Source organism: Engystomops pustulosus, chromosome 1, assembly GCF_040894005.1.
Source record: "Engystomops pustulosus chromosome 1, aEngPut4.maternal, whole genome shotgun sequence".
Lineage (NCBI taxonomy): Eukaryota > Metazoa > Chordata > Amphibia > Anura > Leptodactylidae > Engystomops > Engystomops pustulosus.
The window spans coordinates 102,299,250-102,316,294 of record NC_092411.1 but is presented as its reverse complement, the minus strand read 5'-3'; the positions used below and the strand labels follow the sequence as shown (position 1 = coordinate 102,316,294).

At 42.7% G+C, this 17,045-nt stretch overlaps 2 protein-coding genes across 9 annotated transcripts in view; one reads left to right on the top strand and one right to left on the bottom strand.

Moving 5' to 3' along the window:
- Positions 1–1,961, top strand: part of LOC140128642 (uncharacterized) — a 43,472-nt gene extending 41,511 nt beyond the window's left edge. For all 5 annotated transcript variants that reach the window (XM_072150371.1, XM_072150357.1, XM_072150343.1 and 2 more), the window contains one exon: positions 622–1,961. In XM_072150371.1, coding sequence (XP_072006472.1) covers positions 622–766 — 145 coding nt within the window. In that variant the 3' untranslated portion in view covers positions 767–1,961. The remainder of the gene's footprint in view (positions 1–621) is intronic.
- ACIN1 (apoptotic chromatin condensation inducer 1) overlaps positions 1,344–17,045 on the bottom strand; it is a 57,283-nt gene continuing 41,581 nt past the window's right edge. For 2 of the 4 annotated variants that reach the window (XM_072150303.1, XM_072150317.1), the window contains 11 exons: positions 14,301–14,421; positions 8,627–8,672; positions 6,979–7,130; positions 6,376–6,525; positions 6,095–6,290; positions 5,859–6,007; positions 5,557–5,664; positions 3,325–3,432; positions 2,932–3,232; positions 2,723–2,823; positions 1,344–2,639 (listed from right to left, as the gene is read on the bottom strand). In XM_072150303.1, the coding sequence (XP_072006404.1) occupies positions 2,361–2,639; positions 2,723–2,823; positions 2,932–3,232; positions 3,325–3,432; positions 5,557–5,664; positions 5,859–6,007; positions 6,095–6,290; positions 6,376–6,525; positions 6,979–7,130; positions 8,627–8,672; positions 14,301–14,421 (1,711 nt within the window). In that variant the 3' untranslated portion in view covers positions 1,344–2,360. Of the gene's footprint in view, positions 2,640–2,722; positions 2,824–2,931; positions 3,233–3,324; positions 3,433–5,556; positions 5,665–5,858; positions 6,008–6,094; positions 6,291–6,375; positions 6,526–6,978; positions 7,131–8,626; positions 8,673–14,300; positions 14,422–14,717; positions 15,015–17,045 lie in introns of those variants that run through there. The other 2 variants (XM_072150322.1, XM_072150310.1) reach the window with 2 other exon arrangements.

Genomic DNA, 17,045 nt, shown 5'->3' with positions numbered 1-17,045 from the left:
CATATTAGCCTTTTGTAGAATTAGATTTATAAGAAAACGTCTGTTCAGTAGGTAGTTAGTAGTTGGTTTAGTAGGTCAGACCGAGAAATGGGGTTAGCCATGTCAGAAAAAATGCTGCAACTATGCTCTTTTTTCCAGCCTCCAGATTCTAGTCTGATGGTTGGCCCCTGATCAGTGCTATACTAGCTGGCTGCCATTACTATACTTGCCAGAAAACTTGTGGTTTTATCAAAGCAAAACCAACATTCAACCTGCAGCCCTCATGAGAGTACATTTACAGCTCATCATACATCCCAAAATAGAATATGAACATTTCTGACCACTCTGATCATTAATATTGATTACATCTTGTGAAACATGTGCTGTGTGATGGATTTTATTTTTTGGTTGAGCTGAATCTAGTCTAGACATTTCACACAAGTTAGACCTATCGTTTCATTCTTAACTACATCCCTGGTCTAGCAGATTAGCTATGTTCATCCAAGCGACGAACACACTGAGTATAACCGGCTTGAGTCCCATCCCAGGAAGAAGCTAGAGCTCATAATTTCTAGATCATCTTAATAAAACGCAGACACATCCTGAGAATATGGCTAATTTGGCTACGTTTCCTTCCCTTAGGTATCCAGCTGAAGTAAACCATTGGGCAGCTGAATATCTGAACCTCCCGGGAACTGGTAGCACATATCCAGAGCTGAAGAACAGGGTACAATATCTTCAACCCCCCACAGTCCAATGTCATTTTCCGGGGCAAAGTTGGCTTTAGCGCTATTTCTCTAGGTTGTTTATGAAATAGTATATTCAGACTTTGCTTGTAGAGAATATGCAACATCCAATGGGAAGAAAGTAATAGAATTTATTGCATATTTACATGACTTTATTTTATACTCCAAATCAAGTGAATACAGTACAAAAATCCAATCGATCAAGGACTGCGTATCTCATCTATCCCATGTGGTGATAATTTATAGAAAGGCCCATGTGTTATTGTGGTATACTTACAAATTGCTGCATTCACAACTTTGACAGTGGGACTTTCCAATCCCAAGGTTAAACCCTATGATCTTGCATAAAGAAAAAGCTGTAACTGTTGTGGTGCACAATTTCTTCCTGCCCAAAAGAAGAAGACCATGCCAATATGCACATATTAAACATGGGGGCTTTCTTGGTCAAAACCAACTGAAGCTATGCCCTCTGGCTTTTTATAATTACCAACTGCAAACCGTTCTGTTATGTACAATATAAAACAAATAATGTGCATCTGTATAAAATTAAAATAGTAAAAATTAATAATTTAGACAGGTTCACTAACAATTTTTTTTATATGTTGCCACCACCAAAACTTGCCATCTTATAATATATATATGCTCTGCTTTTTTTTTTTTTTTTATATAGAAAGTCTGAAGTGTGTTACTTCTCAGATACCGGCTCTAAACTGGATTCTGCTGTAGAACACAGGTTTTGCCGGTATAAGGTCATGTCATATAAAAACATTCTTTGTACAAATCTAGGAAGTTACAGCAGCCATAACCTCGTGGCCAATTTTTCAGCTACTGGGTGCACAAGCCACCAATACTCAAAGAATAGGGGGGAAAAAAATATACCTGTATTTTATGTATCACCACATGTCAAAATAGAAAAAAAATATACAGTAACAGACACCAACATATTCCTAACCAACCAATACTACCTTTGTCTCATATTAGTACGTACATTTGTAATATTGGGTAGGTTAGAAGGGAATAAACCAAAAGGATTATGTTTCAGGTTAGGGCACATGATCGAGCCAACCACCTATTATATATACATTGCATGTGGTGTCTCAGACAGGTAAGACATCGGAGATATAAAACTAATGCAGAATTTTATTTTCTGATAATCCACTTCATTTATAATAAAAAATAAGAACACAAAATAAAAAAAAAAAAATTGGGTAAGATGCCACATGTGGCCAAAGAAGAGTTGAGTAACCAACTTCCTGCCATTTTGACAGGTGAAAGGTTACTAGAGAGAGAGAGAGAAGCCTCATTGCACAAACTTTTCAGGAGAGTTCAATGATGAGCAAATGATCCGAATTACAATCCAGAAAGAGGAGAAACAAAGAATTTGGAAAAAGAAACGAGAGAATAGAAGTAAACAGACAAGGTTTGGAAGATGGGAGTTTGAATACAGGGAGGACTATCATGAATCCTATAGAAGGATGCAGTCTCCTTGCCTGAGTTTCTTTTACGAAACAATTAACTTGTGAAGGGGCCTGGTGAGAAACGCTCCATAAACTCCTGCAGTTATAAAACCTTTTGCGCCACCTGCCCTGGACAGGGTTTTAGCAGCTGAGTGGACAGTCAGGAGTCAAACTGGGGTCAACGTCGTCCTCCCCTATCTCTCACGGGTGTGCTCCTGCTGCGACTCCGGCTGTGTCTTTTAGGATCCCTCCGTTCTCTCTCACGAGGGTGTTCTCGGCTGTGCTCTCTCCTCTTCTCTCTCTCCGCTTCACGTGCTCGCTCCCGGTTTCTCTCGGCCTCTTTCTCCCTTTCCTTTGCTCGCTCCTTCCTCTCTTCCTCCTCTTGCTCTTCCTGTTCTTTACGTCGCTTCTCTCTTTCTTTTGCACGCTCTGCCCGATCTGCCACTTTCTTTACAATCTGAAAAAGATTTTCTGTTGAATTTGCACATCTTCCCAAACGAATTAACCCCCTACGATGTCACACACACACATACTGCCTACCTGATCATCTGTGAGGGGCAGCCAATAGATACAAGGGGCAGCTTTGGTTTTGTGGAATAAGTCATCTAAAAGTTTAGCTGGAGGTTCCTCTTGAACTTTCTCTGTAAATAGAAGATTAAAAATGTTATATAACTTACCATACAGAGGACTGGCTTATGTACGATGTGGAGACATGCAGTAAAGGTCTAAAACAGAATAATGACAACTACCTTTCTTTTCATTCTTTTTCTCTTTGGACTTTGCGTGTTCTTTACGGCGTCTCTCTCTGGAACGTGACCTGGGACCCTCTCGAATTTTATCTCTATCCCACTCCCGTTCTGATCGAGTCCGTTCCCTTCTCTCCATCTCGCGCTCCCTCTCAGCCCACTGTTCTCGCACACCACGCTCATGTTCCCGGTGTTCACCTCGTAGCGGAGGGGCATGCGTGTGAGAGTGTGTATGCTGGTGGGATGTCTCCTCTGGTTTGGGTTCTGGTGGTCTTTCTGGAAGAAGACCTCTGTGGAAGTCCAGCTAAAAGGAATGACAATCATTTTAAAAAGGGAAGAGCAGACACGACAGAACATGGTGACATAACATATACAGGTATGGTCCTTGATGGTTACCTCATCTTGTTCTGCAAAGTCCACGGATAAGAATTTAGGATTGGACTGGGGCCACCTTACTCCATGCAAAGAGTTCCTTGTAGAAACAGCTTCTTCTACTGAAGAGTACTATGAAGACAAAAAAGAACTTCAATAACAAGGAAAATAGACTGCATACAGTATCAAGGGAGAGATGAAAAAAAGATTACAGTAATAAGGTACACTAATTGAAAATTAAGGTTAATGAAGGAAAATTGTGCTTGCTCAGCTGGATAAGGACTGTTTTATAAAGCAGAGACCTGGTGCGTGACCAGACAAATCATATCAACATTTCAGGGCAAAGAAAAGATAGGAGGAGCCTTTCCATTGTAGACAAATCCAGGAACCTACTAGCAGCTTCCTGATAAATGACAACTTATACACTGCAATACAGTAGTATTGAAGGAGTTCATGTAGGCCCCCTGAAAAAATTTTTTTTTGCATTTCCCCAAATGGTTTAAGTGAAAACTACAGCTTTGCACACAAAAAGTATACAAAATATTATAGGTGTCAATGCATGGATACAATTCTCTTTCTTCTGAATTTTTTTTTTTTGGGAGGTATTATAACACCAGAAAGAAATATTTCTCTGTGATCAAACAGCTTCAAGTATATATAAGCAACGGACTTGGTCATTTAAAATTTAACTTTTACTTAGTCACTTTAAAAACACTCAATGCAGTAAATAAACATAAAAGAAAAGAGCACTCTTACCAGGTGGAGCATCGGGTTGCAGGATGGATATCCTAGAGAGACCTAAAGGGGGAATGGTTTCTCTCCCTATATAGTCGGTTGTCCCTATGGCCCCAGTTGCTCCCGTCCTGACAAGGACAGTACCCAAGTCGTCCCTAGACCGGTGTACTATTATGCCCTAAAAGGTATAGCCGATAAAAGTGTGCTCCCCGTCCCTCCCTACCCTACGCGTTTCATCACCGTTCACGGTGAATCATCAGGGGGATTAGTGAGGACTGACCAAGAGGTTCAGGGGGGGGAGAAAATAACATTCAAGTCTGGGGTTCCAGGAATCCTGGAAACAGGTCACACGCAGGCCTTCCTGGAAACTTCCCCAGAAGAGGGGTCGGGTCCACCTTCGTTAAGTGGTATACCTTGGCTAATGAGCCCAAGGTATACTAGCCAAGGTGTACCACTTAACGAAGGTGGACCCGACCCCTCTTCTGGGGAAGTTTCCAGGAAGGCCTGCGTGTGACCTGTTTCCAGGATTCCTGGAACCCCAGACTTGAATGTTATTTTCTCCCCCTCCTGAACCTCTTGGTCAGTCCTCACTAATCCCCCTGATTCACCGTGAACGGTGATGAAACGCGTAGGGTAGGGAGGGACGGGGAGCACACTTTTATCGGTTATACCTTTTAGGGCATAATAGTACACCGGTCTAGGGACGACTTGGGTACTGTCCGTGTCAGGACGGGAGCAACTGGGGCCATAGGGACAACCGACTATATAGGGAGAGAAACCATTCCCCCTTTAGGTCTCTCTAGGATATCCATCCTGCAACCCGATGCTCCACCTGGTAAGAGTGCTCGTTTCTTTTATGTTTATTTACTGCATTGAGTGTTTTTAAAGTGACTAAGTAAAAGTTAAATTTTAAATGACCAAGTCCGTTGCTTATATATACATGATACTGTGGTCCGGACAGAATTAGTGCTTTGTGCCAGAGGGATTTGGCTCTTCTTATCAAACAGCTTCAAATAAAAGAAAATAGGTCCTCTAGACCCCACAATGAAAGACTTAAAAAGCAAAGGAAAATGGCTAAGCTACAGTTTTTTGGGGTCAATGCCACCACATTTGGATTTTTTACAAGCTTCTGGTCAGCCAATTCTTAGAGAAAATTATGTTTATATGTATGCAAATGAGCTGCGTTTGTGCCGTGAATGCCGCACCCACTTGGTGTACCAGATTTCTTGCTACACCTTGTCAGTCATGAGATGAAATAGTGGTTTTGGTTGAAGCTGGGCAGCATAGAAAGAGTGGATGCACTAGCAGACAGGGCCATGCCTTTTGCGTATCAACGAAGGTTATTTGCATGAAGATAAAAACGTAATTTTCTCTAAAATACAAAGTCCCTGGGAAACAGGACAGATGGAAAGCTGCTCTACACAGAGCTGTTTTTACTTCTAGACATCCAGACCACTCGTTGTAGAGCAGCAAAGTGCCACCAAGCATTTGCAATATGCTCTTGTGCTAGCTAATCCTTACCGTAACGTAACAATGGGATTTAATCTTGTCTATCCAGAAGGTTTCCTCTGTAATGGTACCAGTGCGTAAGAGCAATTCTTTAAGTTGCCCCAAGGTGAATGGTCGGACCTGCACAGAAGAAAAAAAAAAAAAGTTAAAATGTTCATAAAACCAGAACTCTAGTGTGCACACAGGACAGTCAACATCTTGTTACTTTCCAGTTAATGAAACTGTAAGGAAAGTGTAGAATTAGTGACATTGCTTACATTAAAAGGGTATAGAGTGCCTGCACAATAGACACAGAAGTATTCTTACTGACTTACCAGGTTACATATATGTACAATACAGCTTGGCTTGCGGCGAGGAGGTGAGGGTTGCTGAGTTGCAGTGCGCACTGGGTCGTCGATTGTAATAGATACGCTGGACTTTTGTTGACTAATTGATCGCCTCAATAAAGTGTCTCCAAGGGTAACTAGAGAAGGAAGTGCAGAGTGTGTAAATTAAAGCTTATGAACTTTAAGTCACTCAGTACCTTACAGCCAGCCTTATGAGGACCTACCTCTGACTTCAGCTTGTGCTGGGCTTTCTGGTAATGTCTTTTTCACTTCTGGTTCGCTGGGAGGGGGTGGCTCTACCTCCACTGGAACAGGCTCTGGTACTGCAGTAGGAGCTTCTTCTGACTGACTTTGATATGTCGTCACGGCCTCCTCCTCCTCTTCTTCTTGCCCATTTTCTTGGACTTCAGCGGGCACAACCTTAATGTAGTAGAGAATCACAAGTTAATTTATAGCCATAGCCTTTATAACTGAATGCAACATAACATAAAAACCGCATAGACACCTGGGTGACGGTCCTGCATATCTTCAGTCCTTTGTCATGAGAGTTGTCATCTCCATTGCGCTCACTTTCATCTTCAGAAATATGAGCATCCTCAGCATGGAGATCCACCACTGCCTCCTGCTTGATTTCTTTAATCTCCGGGATTAAACTCTGAGGGAATATGAATTTGGTAACAGTAAATGTCATTGTACTTTTCTATTGAGAAATCTTAAAAGGGGTATTCTGATTTCAGCAAATTAATGATATAGTTTGTCTTATAAAAAGTCAAACAACGTTTCAATATACTTTCTGTATCAATTCCTCACAGTTTTCTAGATCTGTTCTTCTATAGAAAGCTTCTATGCTTACTACCTTGGATAGAAATCTGACCATGGTCACACAGGTGCACGGCTCTGATTACTCTGTCAGATTTCTGCTCCCTGGAAGTAAACTTAGAAACATGTAGAGATCTGAAACTACTGCAGTACTACAGAAACCGACCAGAACCAACTAATACTTAAATATTACAAGAATAGTCCAATAACAACAGAGTTTTCATTTCTTATGGTGAAACCTACAATGTGTGTTCATATACATGGGCAACACATCAGAATGGAAACAAACCTTCAATGACTCTGTGGAGATACTGATGGATGGCTTTTTCTGTGTAGCAGCAGTGCTGGCTCCCCATCGCCTTCGACGTGCAGGGTGCGCTGCCTCGCTGTCGCTATTTGTAGTGGACGCTTGAGATGTCTGACTGGAGCACTTTGCAGCTGCTATCAAAAAGTTGAGGAAGGGAAGACATATGTATCACCACACAGATTTCTATCTACATTTCCACCATTTCTTTTACATGAAGGATAATCACGCTCTGAAAAGGATCCTCCTGCATTGTCTTTCTGAAGGCCATCCTGGCTTGGCTGACAGGTATCTAGCTTTACAACAATAGACAAATCTGTCAGACAGGTTGAACCCTCCACTAGACACTTCTAGGGGGTTTTCTCTGAAAAGTCGCAGGGTTTCTAAATAAAAAACGAGTTGTTTGTAACAAAAGGACCCTATTTGAAATTACAAGGAACGTTTCCTTGTGTTTTCTTAGACTCAAATCCTTTCCCAAATTCTTTGCAATGAGTCTCAAAGTAAATATAAAGATATCAACTTATTAATATTTACTACATATATGCTTATCCCCAAGGATAAACATGGCATCTGTGATACAGATTCCAAGTGTGGTTACCAAAAAGGGAAGACAGATTGGATCTACAGCCAGAACCTTAAAGGGAACCTGTCACCACATTTACACATGTATAGCCAGTGACAGGTTCCTATAGAGTCCTATTAACCGACGCCCTTTTTTTAGCTCAAAAATTGTTTCCCTTACATCCACATAAACTACCTTTTATCTTATATTACCTGGCACCAAAGAAGGCTTATCCTGCTTGGTTGGCTACATCATCTCGGGTCCTTTAGCTTCTTAACAATAGCAAACTGTACCTTTATTGTACTGTATGTGATCACATGAAAGCACAGCAGCCTCCATGGAGGATGGAGAGCAGTAGAAGTCCACGGAGCCTGCTGTGATCTCATACATGGTGTACAGTTTACCATTGTTCGAAGGCTAACGGACATGCGATGATGTCACTCTGGTCATATGACATGAATGTAACACAAGGGGCCGTGTAAAAAAAAATAATTGATACAATATTTCCCATTTGCACTTTATATGTCTGTAGTTGAATATTAGCAGACAGTCCCCAAGTACAAAAGGAGAGGGCATTGATTTGAAGAGACACAGAGCTGTCAGTCAGAATAATGGGGTGTGGTTCACTGGCAGCCTGGGAGAGAGAAGAGTCACCGCCAGGAGACAAGAAACAAAAGCTCATTTACAAATCAGAAAAACGGCTGTAATTAAGGTACAGTGTCTCACTGGCAGCTAATTTTAGGTGATATAGGGAGGACTTGTAATCCTTTATTAGTAGAAATTGTTAGCTTGGTTAGTAAAATTCTGGTGACAGGTCTAACTTTCTGGGCCGATTTCAAAAGCACATCTGATGCCACTTCCACCCTTGCACCTGTATACAATAGGTAAGCATGGCCCCTTTATTAGATCCATGCATAAACCTACTGCACTGTGGCAGCCAGTTATTCTCCGGAAATGATGTGACATCGTTGAAAATCGCTGAAATTGCCCTGAAAGTTGGTGTTCCAATGACAAAATTTACATATTGTACAGAAAATAAAATCCCAAACTAAGAAAAAGATGGCTACTTACATATAACAGAGATCTTCCTCTTAAATGTCCTTGGTGGTGTTGTGCTCTAAAGGAAAGGGACAAGGGGTAGAGAGAAAGGAGGAAGGGGATGGAGGCAATATGGCACCCCAGGGAGAAAGGCCAACAGTTAGTCAATGAAAAACAAACTATTACAGAGAATAAATAATAAGCAAAAGGGGGGGAAAATAATAGCAGAAAAAGGAAGCAAACTGTAGGCAAGTCAAGACAACCCCTACAGCAGTTCACAAAACATTTGATGGGATGGACTTGGCGAAATCCTATACACTATGGTCATCTACAACTTCTGAGCAACTAAAAGCTAAGGTATTCCCCATTTATCAATGTTTTCTAATATACACAGTGGGGATGGGGGATCTGGGCATGTTTTACAGATCCCATGGTCCTCTAAAAGTGGCATCAAAAATCCATGGCTAGAACAAGAATATAGCTCTGTATATGCAGTCTATCAGTCCAAAAATAACATTTACAAGCCAAACCCAGAAAAGGGTCCCAAAATGAAATACAGATCATTCCATGCTATGTCCATGTACATTCCACTCATGGCTTAGAAATGCTGACAATAATATGTGCTAGGGATTGTTGTCTATATTTAGAATCATCATTATTTGATAAAACAATGAGTGCAATGAACAGAGAAAGTATAATGAAAAGAGCTGTACATTATTTGTGCTTTAGACCCACCCCTGGTGATATCACCATGTTGATAGTGAGAAAATGAGTAGAACAATGCCACATGAACGAACTGATGGTGCATTCACATTGGCATATTTTTTTTACTTCAGCGATTTCTCTCTAAACCCATTGGACACCTAAAGACTGGGTCAGTAAGGCATCAGTGAAAGATCACTGAAGCCAGGAAGCGAAAACCATTCTTTTCAACTGGCTCTCACACTTCAGTTTTTTTTTTCTACTGATCCAATTTCTCAAGTGAACAAAAAAAGGACAGGGCACAAAATATTATGAAAAAGCCCATTGAAAAGAATGGATCAGTAAGGCATCAGTTAAAATTATTGAAGCCAGTAAAAGAAAACCAATCTGGATGTGCTTATAGGCCAAAATGGCAGAGTAACAGGGTCCCATTACTTAAAACAGGAAAAACAGCTATCAATAGGATAGCTTTTTTCCTCAACACTCTATGAGAACGCCAAAAAAAAAAATAACCAAAAAAAAAAACTTCTACATACTATGTTGTCCACAGCTGTTTTTGCTGTGCAAAAGACCGGGTCACACGGGTGCCAGTCCACTTTTTTTTTTTTTTGCATAGCTCGCTTATGGGTTCTATACAAACACAAAAACAGGTGCCCAAAAAGCACAAGGTTGTGTGCATGAGGGCCTTAAACTGCCAGGAGATTTAATAAATATGACATTTTCAACTTTCATTTATGGGTTCTCTTTTGGGCCCTGTTCCAGCAAAATAACAACAGCTTTTAAAGGAAATGTTATGGATCCATTATAGTTTGTTGATAAATATTTTATTCTCCGTCTATTAAGAATTAGACAAATCCATGTAAAAAAACATATTTAAGGGGTTGTAGCACAATGAGAGTTCTTTCTCCATGATAGATCTGATGGGCCCCACACAGAGTGTGATCTGACCACAAGTAGCAAACCCTGCCCATATGAGCCGGTGCTCTTAATCTCTATGGGACTGCTGGGGACAGCTGAATGCTTTGCAGGGCCATTTGCTGTGGATAAGAGGTCAAATTTCACCCGTGGTACATTTCATTCAGTGTAGCTCGTAACAAAGATCACACAAAATCCTAGTTCTTCATGGGACGGTGTGCATTGGCAGCAAAAGTTACCCATATCCGGACAGCAGCAAAGTCTTAAAACGTCACTTATTATTTGTGCAATCTAAAATGATAGTAGCATTGCTACAGGGTACTCCATGAAACAAATGTTTAAAAACAGTGTGACAGCTCTTTAAGCCTATGGCAACTAGTTTTTTTTACTAATATGTTTAGTCTAATATTAAGTGGCCCCAATATGAATAGTGTATTCAGTGGGTTGTGGGAAAACGGACTAGACCAGTGAGTGAGGCGTTTATTGCCACGCTCATAAAGGGTTTGGGATGATGTGGAACTTGGTCAGTGGCGGTAATCTCTTTCATCTGAATTCATGTATTGTAACATTTATTGTATTTCATCAGATTGTATGACATGAGACTCTATTCAAGTGACCGCTATGCAAAAGGGCCCATGGCCTCTTCTGTTCACTGTAAGGACTGATGGTGCGGTGACCCTACTATGCACATGGATCATCGCATGTAACACTCGCCTATATGCTGATTAACAAACACGTCAAGTCCCATGTCCCCACACTAAGCTACCACTTTGGCATATATCTTGAAGAAATCTATCCTAAGGAAATGGAGCTGTAAGCACATTGCTATTTAAAAGATGGATCCAAACATTAGCCCTCCCGACATGTTTCGGCAGAGAACTGGCTTTAAACATTTGTTTCATGGAGCACCCAGTAGCAATGCTACTATCATTTTAGATTGCACAAATAATCAAAGTGACATTTTAAGATTTAGCTACTGTGCCGAGATGGGTAACTTTTGATGTCAATGGCAGTTTTGGGTAAAAAAAAAAAATAAAAATAAGTAAATAGTCCCTGACGTGACAATTGGTCCATTTTTTCTGTGTAAATTGCTTCTAGACAACAGCTCCCCCAGCCCCCTTGTCGCTTACGGCAATGCATAGACTTAGTCAGAAAAGTCTCCAAAGCTGCAGTTCAGATGACTGCACGTTCGGCTGTGCTTGACCCATTATTGATGGCATATCTAGATACGACAACATACATACTAAGTATATATATATACTTAGAAATGCTTAGTATCTACATAGCTCTCAAGCACAGGACACACATTAAAGGGCAACTACCACCAGGATGAAAGACTGAATGCAAAAGAACCTGAGGGGCTCTAGGCTCCATTAGAACCTATAGAGCGCGGAGCCCCTCGGGCTCATTTGCACAAAGTTCTTCATCCTGGCATTAGACTCTCTTTAAAGACAACCCATCAGGTTGATTTGGGACCCTAAATTAACTACAGGTTCTTATGGTTTAGGGCTCCCAAATCAACCCCTCAAGTCTATTACTTATATTTTTCAGCATGTTAACTTTTATACTTTCTTAGATGCGAGTCCAATGAGGCAACAGAAGATCCTGCATCTCCATTCATGAACCAGTGAGTAAAGCTGGGAAATTGCCCTGGCATCATCGCGCATGCACTGTACCTAAGCTGGGGTGTACTACGGCAGGTGGTGGCCAGAAAAGCAAAGGGTGGAACAGTATATCATGCAGAGGGATCAAGGTCCCAACCAGGGTGCAAACTTCAAAAAACCTGGCTCAAGGGAATGTGTAGGTAATCCGCAAAGAATAAACAGGGAAGCAGTACTCCAGAGAAGTGTGAAGATTAATTAACCCAAGGGCAAGATGTGACATTTCAGCTCCTTAATTCATTGGAGAAACTGAAACATCACATCTCGCCCTTAGGTGAATACATTTTTGCACTTCTCAGAACTGCTGCTTCCTTGTGTGTTCTATTCTAGGTGGAGGGTGGTTTAGTGTCCCAAATCACTATGACAGGTTCAGAAAACATGCTCCAAAGAGGACCTGTCCTCTAAGAAAATCGTAGATGGGTTATCAGGGACTACCGAGAGGAAGTGTTTTGTGTCGTAGAGAGGTGGTAATCAGTGGGAATGCTTGATGTTTTCCCCCTACCCATTGAATATTGACAACTAAACTGTAGGATAATACATCAATATCTTTAACCTGGAAACCTTCAAAATGCTGAGTGCACAAATAAACCTAAATACCACAAAAGATTACTATTAACAGAGAACTTCAGTAAGTCCATCCCACCAAGTGCTATGCAGTATACCGACTTTTAGCAAATTTAGGAAGAAAAAAAAAAAAAAGTGAAAAAAAAAAAACAAAGAAAGGTCTCAGGCAGAGTCACACATTGCAGTAGTGTGCGCAGAGTTTACAGGTTTAAACAAGAAAAAAATTGATCTTAATTGATTTGCAGAAAGAATATGTGCAGTTCTGATGCTTGGCACATACCACAATGTGAACTCAGCCTTAAAATAAAATTTAAACCAAAATAAGTAAATAAATAAAGTAGGAAAGAAAAAAATAAAAAAGCCTCAACAGACTAAGGAGAGAAATAGATAAAAAGAAACCAACGATTAATCAGAGGAGTGATGAAGTGTCCTGGTACCCCGTGTGTCTCTCCCACGTGGCTCAGGAGTGGCCAGCCGATGCCCCTCCGCTTATTTTGGAATTGGCTTAGTCGTGTGTTTTTGGAGGGTGAGATGGGAAGGTGAACGGTGAGGAGGGTGGGTGAGAAGGGTCCTGTCCCCTTAGATCCATGACATAGATGGTGTTAAAGTCTAATATGGCAGAGTTCAAAAGGCGCATGGCCTGGTTGTGGGCCCTCTTATGTGTCTGGAGTTTCAGTTCTGTAGTAGCAGATGGGTGCTGTGACCCTGAACACAACAGATTCCCAGTGTAGCTGGACACAGTCAGAAAAACAGGGTCGCAAATCTCTTTTCAGTCATGATATATATTCAAATGTCTCTGAACAGCTTTATCACATTTCCATCTCCCGAATCAAGGTTTCTGCAAAATCCTTTTCTCTCTTTTTTAATTTTAGTAAAAGTCAACTTGTGCATGAAGTTGCTTGTCAATGTTGGATCTTTAGCCAGTCTTTGAAGTTCAGATGGTGGCCCCTCAGCAGGAGTAAGCGGTAAGAGGTAGCCATTTGAGAAGTACTGCTGCCCAACTTTGTATACTGTTTGAGGTTTATGGAGAGGAATCTTGTCTTTCATTCATTGTACACAAGAAGTCCATGACTCTGAATAATTATCTTTCATGAAGCAGCAGCTTTGTATAAAACACAGCAGAACCAGAGACACCTGCAACTTCTTGCTGTTCCCAAGCAATGACCTACATGATCTGATAAATACTTGACATGGACAGTCTTTGTGCATGGAAGATGTGGCAGTCAGTTTAATCAGAGAATTTTCCACTTTAGATTGTGATTGCAGGGGAAACAGTGAAAGGAGTAAGCATCTCACCCAGCCCTCCTTTCTTTATGCTCATAGCAGCGTCTGTTCGGCACCCCCGGGGCTGCCTGGGTAAAGCTGAGCTCTGATTGGGTGTTGCAGTGCCTGGAAGTCCAGCAGGGTTTTGGTGGAAGCGCTGGGGCGATGGGACAGGTGTCTTTACGGAGGAAGGAACGGCACACACACTTATACAGGCTTCGCTGGTTGACAAGGTAGGTGGGAGAGAGCAGGGAGCACCTTAAAACACCATCTCCCCCTGCCCCCTCCCACTGAAACCCCATTGTTTAGGACCACGGGTCTCAAACCCCCTACCACCCACCCCAGTTAACCCATCTGCTCTGGGCCACGTGCAGCACAATTTAGGGCCATAATAGTCCCAAACTCCCAAATGAAGAGGTGTCCACGTAAGGCATCTTATGCCTCGGACCGCCCACCCCATGCATGCTGTTATAGAGCATATCTAAAGCTAAATCATTGATATGATGGCTGCACCATTGATATGCATGAGGTGGGGGAACCCATACATGCGCTCCCCATATTAGACTAGCCCCCCTGGTGACCAGACAGATCCCCTCTCTTACCTCTTTCTTCTCATTGGTGTCACAGTTGTCTTCCTGGGGTTGGGAAGGCGCAGTCTCCTGGCCCTCACCCTCTGTGTGGCTTTCGCTGGTGTCCATGGCTGTGTCCTCTCTCTCTGGGGCACTACAACAGAACAAAGTGGAGTGGTCACTAGAGGCCAGACATATGGGCCAGGTGCTATGGCGGCCAGTCATGTGTATGCACAGCACACTGCTCCTTTAAGAGGCCTAACAAGCGCTCCCCATCCAGGAGCAGGTCTGTGTGGCTCCCGCCCTCCTCCTCCCCGCAGCGGTGCACGCACATACTGCGGCAGCGGCGCATCCAGCCCCCTGCTGCTCATCACATGGCGGAGCCCAACAAAGGCCCCCGCTCCCCACCCTCCGGCCGCGCCGCAGCCATCCCATCCAGAATCCCCTTACCAGTCTTTGTTTTCTGATAACATTTCCCTGGAAGCCGGCTGAAATGCAAAGGGGGAGGGGAGAGGTGGGCGGAAAGGATCCTCTGGAGGTCGAACAGAATGGGGATGCGGGAAGGGAACGGCGGGGAGCGGGAAAGGAGGAGGAGGAGGGGGGCACAAGTGACTAGACCGCTAATGTGCGGCGCGGCTCCGTGCCCGTGTGTGGCGGCGATGCCTCGGCGAGCTCAGCGTCCGGTAGGGGAGCCACACTCAAACATGCTCTGCAGCCATCTTGCCGATTACCCAGCAGTCCTGCGTGAGGGGAGGGGGCGGAGGGGGAGGGCTCCCAGGGGCCGGGGCGGGGGAGCACAGCTGCCCGAGAACACCTACTATACAGTAACATCCTGTGCCCAAAGTGTAGCCGCTTTTAGACACTCGTTCATACGATGCCTGATGCACTGCATTTCTAAAACGCAGTGTGTGAATGTGGCCTTTACCAATTGAGGTAATTTCGCAGCGACAGGATAGCAGAGATCATCCATATGTGTCAGCATGATCACAAAAAAGCCGCATTATAGAATAAGCTGAAACCTGCGCTATCTATATATTTTTTCTGCTTGCCTATAAAAACACAAAATATATAATATTTATATATATAAATCTATAATATTTTGGAAATTGACAGCTAGTGAGGGTGCCCTATCTGTTCCTAGTACTTCCCAACCTAAGGGAAGGCATGCAGTGTGTATACGGGAGCTACGATTTATTCTGTAAATAGTAAAGCATGCACTGTACAACATGTCTGTGAGATGGTAATAGCAATGGGACTTACCAGGCAGTCATCTGAATGGTTTATGTATTCAAAAATACTCACAAACTTTTCAGGCAAAATTTCCATCATGGTGGGAGGGAGGGGGACAGGAAGTGCAGGACATCACATAAGGACAAAAGTGGCCGCCGTTTCATGCTTCTAGCACTTCATCTGCCTCTTCTCTAAACCAGTGTGTTCCATTCTGGCTCAAATTTAGTAGTATTTGTTTATACAGCTGGGCATAACCCTCTCCTTACCTGTGGCGCTCATATCCTGGAGTTTGCCAGTCCAGAGTGAGTGCAGGTCTACCGCCTCATCCACACATGGCGGCGGGGCATGCGTATTAAACCGCCGCTCTGTCACCACTATAGGGGCAGGATTCCATTTAACTCTCCTCCTTAGGAGCCTCACCCCAGGCTCAAAGTACGAGGACTGGTTAGGGAGTTTTCAAATTAGCTGCACACGCTATATTGCCCGAGTTACCAGGTGCATAATCCCGGTAACTCGGGCAAGCGTTTTCACCCATTTTGAACTCTCCTTATCCAGTCCCCGTACTTTGAGCCTGGGGCCACGCCCCAAAGGAGAAGAATTACATGGTGATGATAGTGGCATGTATGCCCCGCCTCCATGTTGGGCAAGGAATGGCAAACCCCAGACTCCAGGAGATGAGGGCCACAGGTAAGGAGATGTTTATAATAATCGGCCAAATTGGTTCCTGTCCCCATGGGGCTCAAAATATAATCAACCTACCAGTATGTTTTTGGAGTGTGGGTGGACCTGCAGGAAACCCACACAAACAGAGAGAACATACAAATTTTTTGAAGATGTTGACCTGGCTGAGACTTAATCCCAGGACCCTAGTGCTGCAAGGCTGTAGTGCCAACTACTGAGCCACCGTGCTGCCCTATGTATGCCTAGCTGTATAAACTAATATTATTAAATTTGAGCCAGATTAGTGCACAAATTGGAGGAATACAAGTAACACAAGATTTTAGAGAAGAGGTGGTCCGGTTTAGCTATAAGATGCAAGTAACTTTATTCCCTTACAAGCAAACCGGATGAAGTGCGTTAAGTTTAAAATGGCTGTCGTTTTTGTCATGTGATGTCCTGCATTTCACGTCCCTCTCCCTCCCACCATGTTGGAACTTTTGCTGGAAAGGTTTATTAATTCTGAATTAATGAACCATTAAGACAGCGCTGCCTGGTGAGGGCCATTCCTATTACCATTTCTCATGGACATATGACTATAATAAACTACTGGTCACTTCCTTGTACAGTACTATAAGCCCATAAGACCAAATTCACATATGGGTACATGTCTTACATCCATTCAAAGAAAATACTGAATTTCTGGAAACTGAAAAATAAATGTGTAAGACATTTTGATATGAATTTCAGAAATAGACAGCAGGTAGAGGTAGACAAAAGTGGTTTTCAGGCCCAGTAATGCTGCAAATCTTTTGTCATAAGCTATGTTCAGAACCAGAACAACACAGATCTGTCCAGTGTGTAAAACCCCAATCCATAGAAATAGACAAC